Source organism: Uranotaenia lowii, chromosome 2, assembly GCF_029784155.1.
Source record: "Uranotaenia lowii strain MFRU-FL chromosome 2, ASM2978415v1, whole genome shotgun sequence".
Classification (NCBI taxonomy): domain Eukaryota; kingdom Metazoa; phylum Arthropoda; class Insecta; order Diptera; family Culicidae; genus Uranotaenia; species Uranotaenia lowii.
Window position 1 is genome coordinate 322,962,123 of NC_073692.1, and position 18,146 is coordinate 322,980,268.

Consider the following 18,146-nt stretch of genomic DNA (forward strand, 5'->3'; position numbering starts at 1 on the left):
CAGAACTGTATGACATGCTACCGGTCGACACCGGGAACCCTGATAACTTGAAGATGATGATGATGTGGATTAATACGCTGGCCGCTGCCGTTGCTGCTTCGTTAGACTGACTCATGGTGATTACTGGATAGGGAGTTCCAGCACGACGATCTGCAACCTACGACGTAAGAATGGGTAAGTGTCCGCATTGGACTTTCAATTGGATAGGGTACTTAACGAAGGTTAGCGGTGGGGTAACAGGTCCGACCCGTCCGATCGCAACCGCGTCACCCCTGAAGGCTTTGGTGCTGGAACTCTGCTCAGACTAGCGTTGTCTGTTTGCCCTATTGCAATGGTTGGAACGAAGAATCTGCACGACTAGGCTGATCTTAGCTGGAGAGTTATCTGTGCTGCGTTTATTCTGGATCTCACCGACGATGTTCTCTGGGAACAATTGGCCAAACTCTGGGAAGATCAGATTCGTTGATGCGGAGCCAGCGACGAACCTATGATGTCTCTTCGTTGGATCAAAACAACAGTCGCATGTTTTCTCTAAACAGCGTTGGCCCAGAAATCTTAGCGACAGAATGAACATCAACGATCGCATAAACGACGAACAGGAACGGAAGCAATTTATCAGGTAGAAGAATGGATCTGGCGTACCAAGCTGGTGGTAAAACGGTTCTGATTTCATTTTGGAAAAAGAGTGTTGACTTCTGGGGTTCATCCGGTGCTTCCTCTCTTGCGTTTTTGGTGCCCATTGTCGCCGGCCGCCAAATCGTACCATATCGTTAGTAGAGGAAATGCTTTTATTATTTACTGAAACAGCTGGACACGCTGTGACTATTAATGGACGGCGATCCCTGGAATCTGGCACTGTGCCAGCTATAATCCAGCCAAAAACGGTGTTCTGGAGGCTAGGACCATCTTCAGAAATCTTGAATCGACCATCACAGAGACAATCGAAAAAGAATTGAGCGCCAATTATGAGGTCAATCTTCCCTGGGTGACTGAAGTTGGGATCAGCAAGTATAACACCATCTGGCAAAGCCCACGACTTGCATCGAACACGACCGGCTGGGAGGGTCGCTGTTAGCTCAGGGAGTACGAAGAACGACATCGATGAACGGTATGATGAAATTCCCGAACAACGAGGAAAAACTGACGCCATCACCTGCTTTTGTGACACCGCTGTAGAACCACCGATGCCCTGGACGGTGAGGAAATCTGAAGAACTTCGAAGTTTCAAACGTTTGCTGAAGCTCGTTGTCATGAAACAGAACTGTGAACCAGAATCTAACAAGGCTCTGGCTAACCGGAAGTTTCCAGCTTGATCTTGGACACGCACAACGGCAGTTGACAGCAAAACTTGGCGTGTTGGAGTGTGTGTTTGCGTGCAAAGTACATTTGTGTGTTGGAATCTTCTGGAGAAGTCTGTGGGGTTTTTTGGCATTTGTGTGGCGGCAAACGAGGATGAGATTTGAGGGTTGGAATGATGGCTTGTGGATGGTATCGGTTGGGAAGGTGGAGGCAATTGTGGTTGGAGTTGTGGAGCTTGCGGCACTGACTGCTGGGGGTTCTCAGGAGTTTGCGAGACGGAGGATGAAAGGTCTGAATGCAGCAACGAATGGTGACGCGATCCACAATGATGACACGAGCCTCTGCTACAGACGCGAGCCATGTGACCGGGTGATAAGCAATTGAGGCACAGTCGAGCTTTCAACACTAGCTCACTGCGTTCTTCGACTGTCAGCTTCAAAAATCTCAGGCACCGAAAAACAGAATGAAAGTTTCCACCACAAAATAGACATTCGCTTGAAGATTCTACACTTGAAGGATGGCTGACTCCAAACCTCGGTCGTCTGTCCTGCATATTTGTAGAATTGGTTCCCTGGTGCGCGAGGGTTTGTAGAATTGCACAGTGATCTCTGAGAAAGCACATCAACTGTCGAAACTTCGGCACCTCTCGAGAATTGTGATGTGTTTCCCAGTGGCGCAGAGTCATCGGGTCCAGCCGAGCGCAAACCATATGTGACAGTAGAGTACTCCAGCCTTCGGTGTTTTCGCCCACTTTCTCCAGCATAAGAATGTTCTTTTCGAACTCACTGATGAGTTTGTTTAGCCCATCGTAGCTTTCTTTCCGAATTACTTCAACGTTGAAAAGTGCATTAATGTAATTTTTAACTATAAGCTTACGATTTTCGTATCGCCTTTTCAATGCAGCCCATGCCACGTCGTAGTTAGCTGCAGTCATCTCGACTGAGCTAACCTCTTGCAAAGCTTCTCCTGTGAGGGCGGAGCGGAGGTAGAAAAACTTATCCATCGCCGTCAGCTGATCGCTCGAATGTATAAGACTGTGGAACGAATCTCTGAATGTTACCCAAAAGTTGATGTCTCCATTGAAGGTTGGCAGACGTATTTCAGGCAATTTAACCCTCGCCAAACTCGCTGTTGTTTCTAAAGGTTCACTAATGCTTGTGCTTGATTTTTTCGCTACATGATCTGATCCACTTGTTAAAGACAGAAGGCGGAGTAGTTCACCTTTGAGGTTGCAAAAATCGTTTTCCTTCTCCATCGCAATGCTCGCATCTTCGTCGGCCCGTGCGTTCATCAGCGCCAGCTCCTGCTCAGGATCATCAACACCGGTCACTTCGGCGTCGGTCTGCAGCTCAATTTCCGTACGCACTAGCTGGAACTGCTTGAACGCATCTTCTAGCCGTTCTAGACGTACACCGATCAGTTCACTGGTAATGACACTTGAGTTTGCATTCGCGATGAAATGACGCACTGTTTCAAAAGTACGACACAGGTTGCTTTCCAGCTTGTACAATTCACGAAGGTCACGCATGATCACAAACTAATCTACACTGGCTATTCTTACAGTTCCAGCTAGGATACCACTTTTTCACTCTTTTTCACTGTTATGTTGAAATTGACAGACCGCCGAATCGACTCAACGTCTCGCAAACTTACGCTCGACACAGAAATACTCAAGCTGATAACTGGAAAATATATCGGCAACTTCCAACCAACCGACCCACTTCAATTTATCACGGATTAGGCAGTTGTTAATTCCAACAACTCAATCCGGAACGAGAAAATGTATGCCAAACTGTGGGGTTTTGTTTTCCTCCACAGACTATCCAAACACACAGAATGCAAATTTGTACTTATCTGTTGATGATGAACTATCCGACGGGGTTAGATCCGAGCCATGTACTGCAGGACCGGAAGAGGGTAGCACAGGAGCAACGCAAAGTGAATTCGGGTGTTGTGTACCGGATTGTACAGGTTCTGTAGTAGCCAGCAGTTGCCTTCGGTGAAGGCTCGATACAAAAAAACACCTTTTTTTTTGTTAAAAGTGAACTTTAATAAGGCAGCAGCGACAGACTAAAAGGGGTGAGGGAGTTGCACTAGCCACAGAATAGTTTCACTTTTCCCAAGAGCACATCGGATGATTTAATTAGCCGTCAATTGGGCCCCCAATCACTTGCCCACGGTGGCTAAAATATTATCCCCCAAATAAACAGCATCAAAAGCCAAGCGAATCAAAAAAGGCGCGCGCGCGATTTGTCGCCTATTGTCTGCCAGTTTGTTTCAACCGAGTACACTACACAACTATTGTCCACTGATATTACGGAACTAGCGAGTCCCGTTATCCGGTTCGAAGGACCAAAATGTTTCGACGAAATCTAAGTGTTTCGGATTTACTAGATATTCACTTTATCTCCACTTAATCCCGTGTATTTGAAACAAATAATGACCGTAAACGTTTAAGTATAATGATTTATTCTAATCGATCAGACCGTGATAAAAATGATAGCGAAAGAACTACGTGCGTTGATTGTACACTCGCAAGTGAAGTTTTTTTTACTTCTCCGTTTTGTGCGGATGTTCGGTCTCCAAACGAAAAATGACCAACAGTACTTGAGGCTCGACAAAGGAGGTGCGCGCAATTGATGTGGCGAAATTTGGTGTGGCGCGAGTACACCCAAAATATCGATGACTAATTTTTGTGCGAACAGCTTCTACCTCCTTTCACTGATTTGATAGGGAGGGGGAAGGGGAGCTCTCTTACAATTTTTTTTAACAACTCGATTGCTGATCTAGCAAATGGTAACAAATTGGGAAGAGTATTTAAATTCAATGATTTGAATTCTTGATGATTTGGTTCCCCTCACGGCATGGAAAGAGAAGTACGTTTGTTTTGACAAATTCCTGAGCTCATCAAATAAATTTAACCAAATTTTGCAGGAGAAAGTATAAGAATCGAGAAATGATCCTTTGGTTATAAAAAAAAATCTTTTCACCTTCCAGTGAGCGTTAAGAGATGGGAAAATAGTTTCACACAATTTTTTGTATTACTTGAGAACTTATCCAACTAATGGAACCAAATTTGAAAGAACAAGTTTTCGAGTACAAAAAATGTTTCCCTTTTTTCAAAGAAAAGTACAGAGCCAGGAATGGGGGAGCTTTTATTACATAGTTTTAAAAACTTTTCAAGCAATAGAAACCACATTTTACATGAGAGGTTTTTTTTAAGATTCATGACCCCTCCTTTTTTCAGAGGAGAAACGGGAAAAAGAAAAATATGTAAAGCTTATCAAGCAAATAAAGCCATATGTGAAATGTGATGTTATTTGATTACGAAAAATGTTGTTACGGCAGTTCGTGGACCCTACTCACATTGCAGAGGAGAAAAGCAAATAAAATCGAGTACTTAATATCAGATTTCTAAACAATCATTGAAAAACATGTGATGGGAAAGCTCTCATTTTAAAGATATCGAAAATTTATTTATGATGAAACTATGTTCACACAATTTATTGATTTTTAAAAGGTGCAGCAAAGCACACCGGGTCAGCTAGTTGATCAATAAATATGCATGATAGTGAATGAATCGAATTAAGATTTTTTTATCTTCTAATTATTCTTAATGTCTCACTTTTCTTGATAAAACGGCCTAGCCGGGAAATTTTTCTCGAAGCATTTTAATTTCAATTTCTTCATATGAAATTGACCTTGGTTGGGAGATATCTCGGTCGCTTAAGAACGACACTTTTCTCATACTATGCAGAATGCATGATTGGTTCTCCGTTCTGCGGCATGAGACCAATAAGTCGTAGGTTCAAAATTCGAGACATGAAGAAAAAAATGACACGAGAGGGGAAAAGTAGCTGGCAAAAACATCGGACCTACATCAGGCCATCGTTCTTTTTGTTTTTTTTTTTTTTTTTGTTGATCCGTCTATTGACGTACACTTTTACTAAAGTGGCGCAAAAGAATGCACATTATTGCACGTCGTAGCAAGGAATATTTTAAGAAAGTAGTTGTGCAAAGGCAGTCCTGCTCTAGTATTGGTACAATCCGCGAGTCCACGATCATAAAAACATGTGATTATACTCAAAAATTGCCCTTTTCGATGATAATTCGAAGAATCTGCTGAAAATTTTTCACTTTGAAGATATGTTATTCGAGAAGCATTCTTGTTCTTCAAGATAGGTACTAAAAAAGTTGGATTTTTAAGAAATTTTTCTATAAAATAAACTGTCGAAGTTAAAAAAAAGTGGTGCATTTTCGAACTTTAAATTACAAAACTTTGGAATTAGGTCAAAACCTACCATGAAAATGTTCAAGTCAGTTCAGTTTAAGCTTCTCATTACAATAAAGTGATCAAAAGTCTTTTTTTTAACAAAACCACTATCTTTTACTGGCATTTTACTAGTCAACAATCATTTATTGATGTTAATTGTTCTACGTAGGAATTGTATATGGTAAATCGGGTGTATAAAAAGTATGACAATCAGTTCAATACTCGATTACTGCCAGCTAGATTTTAAAAGCTGGTTTTATTTACTTTTCGCACGTTTTTAGTTTCAAGATGACACTGCCAGATGACACTGACAGATTTAATAATAGAAAAGGAAAATATAAATAATGCTAGCCTCAATGGACCAACAAACATCATAGTATAATCAAATAGAGGCCTTATAACACAATAAAAATGCATTTGGAATTCCTTTTTGTTTTAAAATGATTTTTTTTTTAATTTCAACCATTCTCGTACAAATTTTCGATGCAATCGTTTTTGTGACGTCACTATAAAAATCCAATATGGCTTTCGCCACTACCTTGTTTAAATATTCCTTGACGTCGGAGAAAATAATAGAAAAATAAATATAAACAAAGCCAGCGTCGACACGCGTCGTTGTCAGGTAGCTCCAATGTGGTGGAAAGAGAGGTAATGAGAAAGAAATGTTGCAAAAGTAGAAGTAAAGTTTTTTCTTCGTAAACATAGTTACTATGACAGAAGTGACGTCAATACCGACCATTTTCGCGACGCAGTTTGCTTAGGATAAATGAAGCTCCCTGACAACGACGCGTCGCAACGCAGGGCTTGTTTATGTTAATTTTTCTTTTTTTCTCTCCGACGTGCAATAGTGTGCGTTCCTTTGCGCCACCTTAGTAAAAGTGTACCTCATTGAGGTAGTTCCATTTATCCTTAGGCAAAATGCGTCGCGAAAATTGTTAGTAGTGACGGCACGTCATGTTTGCAATGTTCTGATCTCAATATCTTCGAATAATCCAACGACCCTTTGACTTTTCACTAAAAATCTGCAAGAAATGAACAAAAACTAAAAACGATAACTTTCAATTTGTAAAAGTATTATTTGAAAGGTCATAATTGCCCGGTGAGTCACATAACTAACAACTAAGTGTAACTAATTGAATGGCCTTAAATTTCCTGGTTTCTCCAGCTTCTCCTAAATATTTTGAAGTTTAATGTCAACGTACTCTTTTTGACGTTGAAGGATATGGTAAAGTTATAATACCAGATGATTTTGAATAAAAAATAAATCTCCAAATTTGTGTAATGATTTTTCAAATTTAGACTTTTATTGCGTCACCCACATTTGGTGATGAACGTGTTAATTTAGCATATTTTCAATATTAGGCTTTTCGGCTTAGCTGAGAATTTTAAATTAACAATTCAAATAAAAATTCAGTCACATTGACTTGTCAGCACAAAGATATGAAATTTGTTAGATCATTTATCAAATCTTTAACTTAAGCTAAAGGAATAATCACATTGCTTGCGACGGACGAAGGGACGGCGTTGAAAATTTATTTTTAATGCTCATTATCAATGGTCCAGATCAAAAAATTCAATTTAAAAATTGCTTCCGATGAATCAGAAGAATCCATCTTTAATCCGATACATTTTTTTAAATAATCAAATGCAAACGTCGGAGGAATAAATAATGTTGATTGCCATTCCATATTAAACTGCAAAATTTTCATAACTTTTGTTGTTGGTTTGTAAGCATGCGGTGTATATGAACGGAGCTTCCAAGTGAAGTTTAGCACCATGTCCTACCTATTATTTTCCATGCACTATGGGTGCATAGTTGGTTTTTGTGTTAACAGTTAGTTTTTGGGAAAGTGATTATGATAAGAATAAAACAGAAGCCATTTTTAACGCTGTCAATTTTTAACAGCTCTTCAAACAAAACGGTGTTGTGAAACTATTTCAAACTATTAGAAACCATTCTTAGCAGCATTCAAGTTTTGTGTGCACTTTTAAAAGCAATATCATGTTATTTTGATTTGTACAATCTAAAAATTAGCAGTATCTTTTTCTAACTTTTCCTTATTTCGAATCCCACTTACAAAACGACGTATAGAGGAATCATACGATAAACTTACAACTGTTTCTCACAATCTATAGTTGAGTTTTTTTCAAATCTGACCATCTGAAGGATCAAGACAGCTTTCAGAGCATATTTTTCTTATGAAATTTAAAAAAAACATTAAATTTTGGGACGTTAATTCACTCATTCGTGCTGTTATAACCCAGTTAGATCTCTACCGATTTCTATAAATTTAGTGTCTCATAACCGTCTTGTAATTTTCAATGAAGATCTTTATTCTTTTTTGTTGAAACTAACGGTTTCCTATCGGTTCCCCGGCATCCGAAAAAGTAGCAGACGATTTCCGCTGCCGAGAGCAGAACCAATAAATTGTTCGTTTCGGTTCCTCTCGAGAACTATGGATCAATGATTGCTGATGACAGCTGATGATGATAAACGTGGTATAAATGTTTACATCATAACACGGCTATGCGAGACTACTAAAATTTTGTAAATCGTGGTAACACAACAGTGCCAGATATTCTGTAGAGTACTTTCCTGGTTAGTGAATATGAAAAGTGGAAAATGACAAATAGCTATCGCTAATGTAATGGGTAATTGCTTAAGGACTTGGCGAACAAACCTGAATAAAGATTACTCTATTCCACCAGTGAAACCTGCGTTTTCTAAATTGTTAATACAAAATGTAGATCCTGATAACATTAAAATGTTTCCTCCTTAATAACGTAAATTTATTCATTTGCGACTGTTTTGATCGCTTCAAAATAAACTCCATGAAATATAAACCAATTCGCTATTCCTGCACAATGAAGCAGTATTAATTGACTTCAAAACGTTTTACGTGAATTGCAAAATAAAAAAAAACAATTCATATATTTGAAAGTAATGATTTTTTTTAATGTTGTTAAACTTTACACTTCAATTATAAAACAATTGATTTTCAAAATGTCTAATTTTTCGTTATTTTGTTGTAATTTAAATCATCGAAATCACAGTCGACTTTAACATTTTTTTATTCGAGAATAGATAAAAATCACTTTTGAACGGTTCAAGCGCGTGAAATATGTCTTTTGAAGTTAAGCTAATATTTAATTTGTTTAAAATTTATTCATTCTTTGCTTCGTTTTTTGCATTTTTATTAAATATCTTATCATCATTACATCACTTCTACACTAAAATTTAACAATGTAGGTTTGATATACCCTGAAGTTTAAATAAACTGCGCTGTTTCAAAACACTTCAAAATAAAGTAAGTAGGTACTGAAAGATGAGTGCTTACAATTTTATTTAGCCAACATCTCCAAGCGAAAGCGCTGTTTCATTTGTTTATGGCTTTACATTTTAACATCTTATTGTCGCCGGGAGTTTGAAGTTTTTACTTCTCGAAAATAAAAACAACCATTCGACTCAGTTATGTGCACATGTCATGTTTTCGTTATTATCCATCGCTCCATCTCGGCCATTCTGGTAGCTACGATTTCTTACATGCTTTTTTTTTCTTTTGCTTTCTTTTCTCGCCATCGCCCGATGTTGTGATCTTTTTCAGATGTCGTCCGGATTGATGTCTTGCGTTCGCGAGAATTCCCCTCCGCTGGAATCGGGTCCGGAACCGACTCTGTCTCATTCAAAGTCCCAGTCTCACCACAGCGTTGGAGCGTATGGCAGCGGGGGAGGTGGCCAGGGAATGCTGCTGATGAAGGGCGACGGTCGATCCGGAGGCGGGGGCGGAGGTGGGATGATGATGCATGATCCTAATGACATGCCAATCACAATCACCACTCCAGAACACCAGCAGCAACAACAAGGTGAGTGGAATCTTTAGTTATTTGTTATTTTTGGAGTATTTATGTATTTGGGGTTCGGGTTCGACACTCTGAGGTTTTCCGATGTCAATTTCTATACCGTCAGTTGCATAAACATTGATGGGAGGGCAAAGAACTTTAAGGTATGCAACACGTGTTATTGAATTTGGAATTTCTAAAAAATATGTAGCACGCCAAAACAACTTTGTTGTCAGTACCTACTCGTACTGATATTCAGTTACAGGTTAAAAATTCGAATTTCAAATTCAGGTTCGGCGTTCTGATGTACCTACTGAATAAAGACCTTTTCAACTATTTGGTGAAACGATTATTCGGCAGAATATTCGGTCGAAAATTCGATCGATTCTGTCGAGTTTTTAAGATGAAAAAAACGATTATTTTAATTTCCTTCCCTTTAATTGTCTCTCGTGTTTTTCACAGAATATTTTCAACCATATGTGTAATACATAAAATTTTCTGCAAGTTAAGTCAAGATTCCAAGATTTTATTTCATTTCAAAGCGCTCTATTGAAAGATCGGGTGATTTTCAAATTGTTAACAATTACTAAAAGGAAATCAGATCACTTGTTGCTTCTAAAGCTTGAAACTAAATTTGGGACGAAAGATATTGAAACATTTCATAGCAGTTTGAAATTGCATCATATTAGATGAAGTCGAATTTGAGGTAAATAGCTTCAAAACAAAATTAATAATTAAATAAAAAAAATAAAAAATTAATAATAAAATAAAAATAAAAAAACGTACGTCCTTAAACAAATAATTCAATTCATCACACGGGTCTATGGCCGGGCAGTTGTGGACGATTTTAAAATACTAGAAGAAAATTTCTTGATTTTTTAATTTTTCATGGTATTATATCAACAGCGTTTAAATCGTATCTAAGAATTGAAAAAATGATGTTATTCATGAAAAACTTTGAAAAGTCATTTGTGGACACAAAACTTCAAACTTTTCAATAAGTAATTTGGGTATTTTTTTTTATATGATCTCGCAAATAATGAGAATGAATCCGGGCAAGATCCAAGAAATTTTAACAATATCTTGATATCATGGCCAGATTTGACTTATCTTGAGTTTTCTTTTGCATTTAAACAGCCCCGAGTATATCCAAGAAGAAATGGAAAAAAAAAAGAAAATAAAAGTATAAACTGTCAGCATTCTTCACCACTATTTACAGAGATACCAGGATAAATCTAAGATGATTAGAGCAGTTTGAAATTCTGTTTTATTAAAACTATTCGGTGAGCCGAAAATTCGGCCAACGGTTTTTAGACGGTATTCGAAGCTGGATAATTGGTACCTATATCTTTAATTAGATAAAAGTGTCAAGATGACCATTTTGATGAGAAGTAAAATTCGCATTGATCGCAGACTCATAAATATTTATAAAGAAAAATTAAAGTTTATTTTGCTAGTCTTTTTTAATGGAAAAAACTGATTCTATTTTAAGAGAATCCTCAAAAAGATTCCGAAATGAATTTCATATTTACTTGGTGTATCGTTTGACATAAGTAAAATAAAGTTTTTCAAGAGCGGAATTACAATCTTAAATTTAAACTTTGATTCAGTTTGTATGATTGTGATTTTATTCGTATTTAAATGTTATTTTTTTATTTGAACAAAAATTTGATTTATTTTCATCGGTATTAAAAAAAAACTATGAATTTGCTCAAGAATTTGATAGTTCAACTTATTTAATTCCAGCAAAAAATAAGTTTTGTTTTCGAAAATTCTTTAGGAAAAAACATATTCTATACTAAATCAATCAATTATGAAATCTCCATGTACAAGACTTTTGAGAAAACTAGTATATTTTTACCAATTTTTTTCGTCAGGCTTCATTATACAAATTCAGCTAACGATTTTGAAAATTGAAGTACGTAGGGGGAATTAACACCCCCACTCTCCCACGAGGGTTAGAAAACGCAAGCGAGGTGTTCTATTCTACACTAGAATTTTTAAATTCTCATTCAAATGTTAACGCTTAAGCGAGGTTATTCGAGATCACTATCTGGACTCAGAAATGATGCGAAAACCTCATAAATTAATCCTAACTGCAGGATTCTGCTACAGATTTCCACAATTTTCTTTCTTGATGATAGAAATTTATTTCTGAATAATTTTAAACTAGATTAAACTCATTTCAGGGTTCTGGTTCTCTACTATTAAAATCTTAATTGGATTTCTGTTGTCATATTTAGCATTGTGTATCTGGTTTACAATTCTCGATTGTCAGTTCGCATCATTATAAGGAAATGGGGTTAAAAAGGTTTTTTTTAAATCGTTCTTCAAATTTAGTTTTTCATTTCATTCGAAATTTTATTCACACTTTTTTGAACTCATAGGCACTAAAATAATTATTTTCGCAATATAAAATAAAAAGAAACCGCATAAGAAATCATCCTTAGTTTTTGTTTCATATTCCGATCCGAAAATATTAAACTTAATTCAGTAGTAAAATTATATCGACTGGTTGAGTAATGAATAAAATGATTTTCGGCAATTTCAGTCACGAAAAAATCTTAAAACGATGTGGGTAAAGAGGACCCGCGAATGGCAAATTTGAATGGACAAACTGCATTACTTCATCACAGCATAAAACACGATCACTCCTTTGATTTGAACGGCACGAGAATAATTGATCGTCATAATTTCACTTCCGGTCTACAAACATTAGAAATGTGTCACATCGCGAGGAATGGCAACACGGTCAATAAGAAGACTGATATTGAAGGGCTAAGTGTCATCCACGCCGGCATTTTCAACTCCATCAAAAACAAACCAAAACACACCAATACACATAATAATACATCAAAAATACAAAATGCAACAAACACACAAAATACAACAAACATCAGTAGTAGCTGAGTGGAAAACAACATCCAAAATATTACAAATCATTTTATATCCGTTTTCGTTTTCAAAACTTGCAAAGTGTTATATCCATCTCAACCAGATCAATAGTAAGTAGGACAGATTTCAATGAAGATTGCATGAAAGTAGAAAGCTCAACTTTGAATATTTTTGCTATACACCACAGACAACTGGACATTTCCCGATTGGACAGTTTAGCAGATTCAAATAACTTTTTGGACAATTAAAACGAGAAATTTCAGTAAGTTCACCATTTATTGTAACACATAATTAATTTTGTTATATCAATAGACTCCTTGAAAAATACATAATAAATGCCGAAACGTCGGATGAAGAAATAAAAATTGTTTTAAGATTTTTTCGTGACTGAAATTGCCGAAAATCAATTTATTCATTAAACTTAATTCTTTAGCAGAATTCAAACATATCAAAAATTCAAAATGGCAATCTACAATTGAAAGCTCATAATAAGAGTCATCATTCGAAATCAAAATTTAAATTCAGATTTGCATGTTTCAGAAACCGTTTTTTTTGTACCTTTATTGAGGTAGTTGTATTTTTATTTTTTTTTATACGTTTTATTTAACGAGGAATTAACCAATTGTTTTCACCCTTACCAATCCAAAAATAATATCGTACATGTCAAATTTCACTAGTGCCACACATTTTTATAAACTTCAACGCTTTTTCTTCACTTTTTTTTGTCGTTTTGTAGTACTGTAGAAATTGTATTGAAACTTGAAAACAGATCGAAAATTCAAATTTTATTAAAAGTAATCTTGAAAACACTCATTTATCAGCTTAATCTGAATTTGAATAATAATTCTATATGTGTAATCTGAAGCTGAATTCATATTCAGATTCAGAATTTGTAGGTACAGAATTATTTTTCAAAATTCAGATTAGGCTCATAAATGAGTTGAAATTTTCATGATTACTATTTCGTCCAAAAATTTAAATTGCATGAGATGACTTGAAACAATTTAAGTTCCTGTTGAAAAAATTAACAATATTATTATTAGAGTTTTATCAGAAGCCGAATTTCAAACTTGCACCGTCAATTTGGATCGAGATTGTTAGTATTTGATTTGAACCGCAGAAATTCAGTCAGTTTATTTAATTTTTTAAAATAAATATAAATTTAATCAATGGTCACTTTCTTTGAATTTTCTTGAGAGTTTTATATATTAAGCTTATTCGATTTGAGCATAGAATAAGTTTTTTCAACAAATGGTAGGCTTCCATATAATGTTCAATTCTAATAAGCTAAATTGACCAGATATTAGATCAAATTCTAAGTTTTCAACCTTCGATTAAAGAAAGTTCTCTAATTTGTTGCTTGAGGATCCCTTATTCAAAGCTATTTTATCATTAAAAAGTCTTTCGGATGTCTTTTCAAAATTTTCTATTCAACTTTTGAGGTAAAAGGACTTGAAAATGACTAAGTAAAAAGTTATAAGGAATATTTCCTTAACATTGTTTAATTTCGTGCATTGTTTGAGCAAAAATATTATAGAAAAAAATAGGAAATCTCAAGTAATTTTGTAACATTCTGCAAAGCATTCAAATTTTATGTAGGAAAAAGTAATCGCAGATTTTATGCATATGGGCAACTTTGGTTGTTTGCTATCGCATTAACCATAGAAATTTGGAAAATTTCCTTCAACAAGACTGTTTTTAAAGCAATAAAGCATACTTGAAAACTAAACTTTTTCGGGTTTCGGGTTTGGGTAAACGGACACCACGTATAAATGATATAATTTTCCAGAGAAAATGCTGTTTACACATATTTTTGTCAGTTAAGTATTTGAGAACGTGTTTGAACCAAAATCAAACCGACTGGTTTGAGTCCAGAACAGTGTTATTTTCGTTATTCCATTTTTCTCCAGATGGTTAAAGAAAAGCCTAAATAAATTCGAATTATTTATCAGATTTTGTCTACGGAAAATTTTAATCTATTTATTATCCTCCAATCAATCAAGGGTTAGGATTTCACCTAGGTTTTGTGGATGCAGAGATACACACAGCTTTATAAAATTAATTTCTACAATATTTAGAAATTAATAACAATTATTTTTGCAACCGCAGAAGAAAATCTTCCATACTTTTTTATATTTGATTAGATTTTTTTTCATTCAAGAGTTTCGTAGAAAATTCAAAAACGATTGGACTAATGGTTTAAGAAATATCTTAGATTTGCTTTCGGTTAAAATTTCTACAAAATCTCTTCAGCATTGCATTATTTTGCTAAATTGGGAAAAATAAACAAAAAGAACACTTCTTAACTTTTTTCTCAAAATAAAAAAATACTCGAGATCTTCAAATAAGTTGATAGTTGGATTGAGGCCATACATTTACGATTTATTGAAATTTTCTACAGTTTTTCCATTTTTACTGATTTTTCCAATTTATTCCGAAAACAAGAGCTGCTAGAAAAAAAAAACTAATTGAATATTTGGAATCAGCGCACCTAAATTTATCAAAATCACTTCTTAAATTCATTGCACCTAGGAAAAAACATAATTTTGTTGCCTTGTGTTAAAAAAAATGAATCAAATTATGTTCTATTTGTAACAATCAAATAGCGGGAGAGTCAAAACCATTTTCAGAGCACATTTCCCATCCTAATGTGTACAAAAATCATATTTTGTGACGTAAATTCACACATTTGCACTGTTTCAACTCAGCAAGACTTCAACCAATTTCTTCAAAGTTTATTGTTTAATTGAAGAAATTGTGTTTTTCTTGTATTAGAAAATTTAAAGTTTCTTCGTCAAATTCAAATGTTCCTTTTTTGTGTTATGAATTACCTCATTTGGGATTGTTTTTACTAGCTTTTAACAGCTCTATTGGATATAAATAAATACTTTTTTCTACACAACGAATTATTTTTTTGGCATCAAAAATTTTTCTTCAGATTGTGAAAAAAAAATCAATCTCTATATTTTTTACTAAGATTTTGGTAAAATTTAGACAATGTCTCACTTTTTTGATCAAAAGTTCAAAATTCAAACAATATACAAAAACTAAAAAAAATTGAAATTGTTTTATTCTTTTTTTTCGTTGGTTTCGTGTGGTTTTAATTATCTAAGTTATTGACGAGTTTGAGATTTTTTTAAATTGCGAACGGATAATAATCACTTGTGAGCGCGAGGAGTGCGTCTAATGTATATTTCGTTAACGAGTTACTCAAAAATATTAATTCTTTTCAGAGATATTTGGATGTCAATAAGTGTTATTTTAAAACAGCTTATTGAAGGGTTCAAAAAAGCTGTTTTAATGTGGTATTGTAATTGTAATAATATCCATATTCTATAACTTTCTGTTTTCTCCCAAAAGATGCAATATGAAGGAAAAGGTTATTTGCTCAATCCCAAGGCTTACCTTAATAGGATTGCATGATTCACCTGTTAACTAATTATGTGATTATTTTTATTGAGTCACTTCCGGTAAACGCGTTTAACTGGATGAAACTCTTCCAAATCGGCTCACGTAATATGTTTTTTTCGGGTCGGTATGTCTTTCTACTCGAAATTGAGCCCAAAAAGGAACACAGTTCGAAAACAGATGGATTACAGCAAACGTGTATACTAAACCTTAATTCAGTCAAATCTCAAAGACCCCGAAACCTCGAAATGCGTCAAGTTTCAGCCAGTTCGGAAGCCTTATAAAGGATCAAAGCAGTAACAAAATTGGCACCATTGAAGGCGCATACGTTTACGCCATTCCTTGATGCGGTAGGTGTTACAAAAGATGTTTAGCAAAACAAAAATACAAAACAAACAAGTTCACGCGGTCAGTTTTCACTCCCACATGTTTTCCGACTCAATGGTTATTCGTTTCGTCGGGGAAATAAAAGCAAAAAGAAAACAAAAATGAACCACCATTCGCCTCCATCGGGAAATAGCGAGTGAAAATCCGCCACAAGCATTTCCATCACATCGCATATCGGTTCAGTCTAAATCTAGGCGTTTTCAAGCTGAACCGGATGTTGGAAATTGGATACCTTAAGTTGAGTTGGCTTGGTGGAATCCAACATAGCTCCCATTGAATGCGACGAACAAATAACCGGTTCGCATTAATGGAAAGTGCATGCACTCTTCAACTAACTGACTGCTGAAAGTGGTGGGTAAATATTTTGATGCCTGTCGCTATCGGAGTTAAGGCAGAAACGAAATACGGTGGTGAATTCGGTTCGAATGATGCTAGCGCGATTTTACCCCTGAATGACTAGTTGAATGTTTCTACTATATGAATTGTTTGGGGCCACATGTCATATGAAAAATGTTGAAGTTGTGAATCGGTTGAAATTTGAATTAAAGTGTTGAATAAAGATAAAGTAGCTTCATTGGATGCCAAGATCATACTGTATGTATGTATGTATGTAGATAATCCACCATGGGTGCACGGATTCACCGCAGTTTCGCCAACGTATGCGTTAATTTGCATCCTTTAGATTTTTAGTTCGGTCAATCTTCAATGCAAATCATCACATACCCGACACCATGGCTTCGTGTGAACTGACATGAAATGAAAATGTTTCGTGTAGGTGTGTGTCTTACTTGTAGAACGAGCAAACTGTTTCGCAACCGTATAAAATTCATAACATATTTAGAGTTAAGAATCTACGACAGGTATTCCGCATACGTGTAGATACCTGCCCAGCTGGCAACTTTTTGCACGTTCTTATATAATATATTCAATCAATGACACATTTGTATGGTAAAATAATCTTACCTTTTTACCTGTCTTACCTCTAGACACTCTCAGCTTACCTGTAGCTGGGACCCACCTTGTTTAATTTCATAACCTGTTCACTTTCCGTCCGATCTAAAACAAACAATTTTTATATTACTACAAATCATCATCCCTCTATTCAATAAAACAAAAAAATGCTAGTAAACTACTGACTTATAATTTGAGTGCGTGTTTCTGTATGTGTGTGTTTTTAACTGGGTAAGAAATCGATAGATTGTTTTCAAATTTGCGATCCTTTTAATGTATGAAATGAAATCAATAACGGCACCAACGATGGTCATCATTCTTTAATCTTCTGAACTATTTTTTTTTTCTTACCTTGTTTCACCTACCTGATCCAACTATTTGTTTAAAAGATGAAATCGTGTTTAAAAGATACCAGACTGTAATAAAAATGTATTTAAAATATAAACCTAATGAAACAGATAAAAATACTATTTATGATATGAGACGAATGACTTATAAATCAATACAAAATAATGTTTAATATTCAAAACCTAGCAAGTTAAATCAGTTTTAAAAAATAAAGATAGAATCTACAATGCATATGTGTCAATTTTGTTGAGAAAAAAAATAAAATAAATTAGTAAAAAAGAATAAATAAAATGATTCAATACTGATATTTATAGCAAGTTTAGAGCAAGTTCACTGGTGTTGAAAAAAAGTGATAGAAACTTTGTCACTTTTAGCACATTTTGAAAATTTTGCCATGCAAAACCATTTTCAACATCTGTGTCCTTCAAGTTTTTTATCAAAACGTGTTGTAGTTTCGTATGCTGTGATGCAAAAATAGCAATTTCTACCACATACGGCTGAAATAGAAACAGTTCTGTAAAAAAATACAACGCCCAAAGATCTTGAAAACATTTTTGCATGGTAAAACCCTCAAAATTCCAAAACTTCTACCACTTTTTTTCAACACCAGTGAACTTGCTCTTACAGAAATTACGAATATATTCGAGGCTGTTTGTCATATACGTTTGAGTGCATAGGGGAACATGCGTCAATATGCGCCATATAAGGAAATCGTTGATATTATTGAATATTAAGCAGCTTTAAT

General features: G+C 35.2%; 1 protein-coding gene across 2 annotated transcripts in view; it reads left to right on the forward strand.

Moving 5' to 3' along the window:
• LOC129748728 (probable serine/threonine-protein kinase DDB_G0282963) overlaps nucleotides 1–18,146 on the forward strand; it is a 366,662-nt gene that overhangs the window by 227,140 nt on the left and 121,376 nt on the right. For both annotated transcript variants that reach the window (XM_055743422.1, XM_055743423.1), the window contains one exon: nucleotides 9,178–9,436. In XM_055743422.1, coding sequence (XP_055599397.1) covers nucleotides 9,178–9,436 — 259 coding nt within the window. The remainder of the gene's footprint in view (nucleotides 1–9,177; nucleotides 9,437–18,146) is intronic.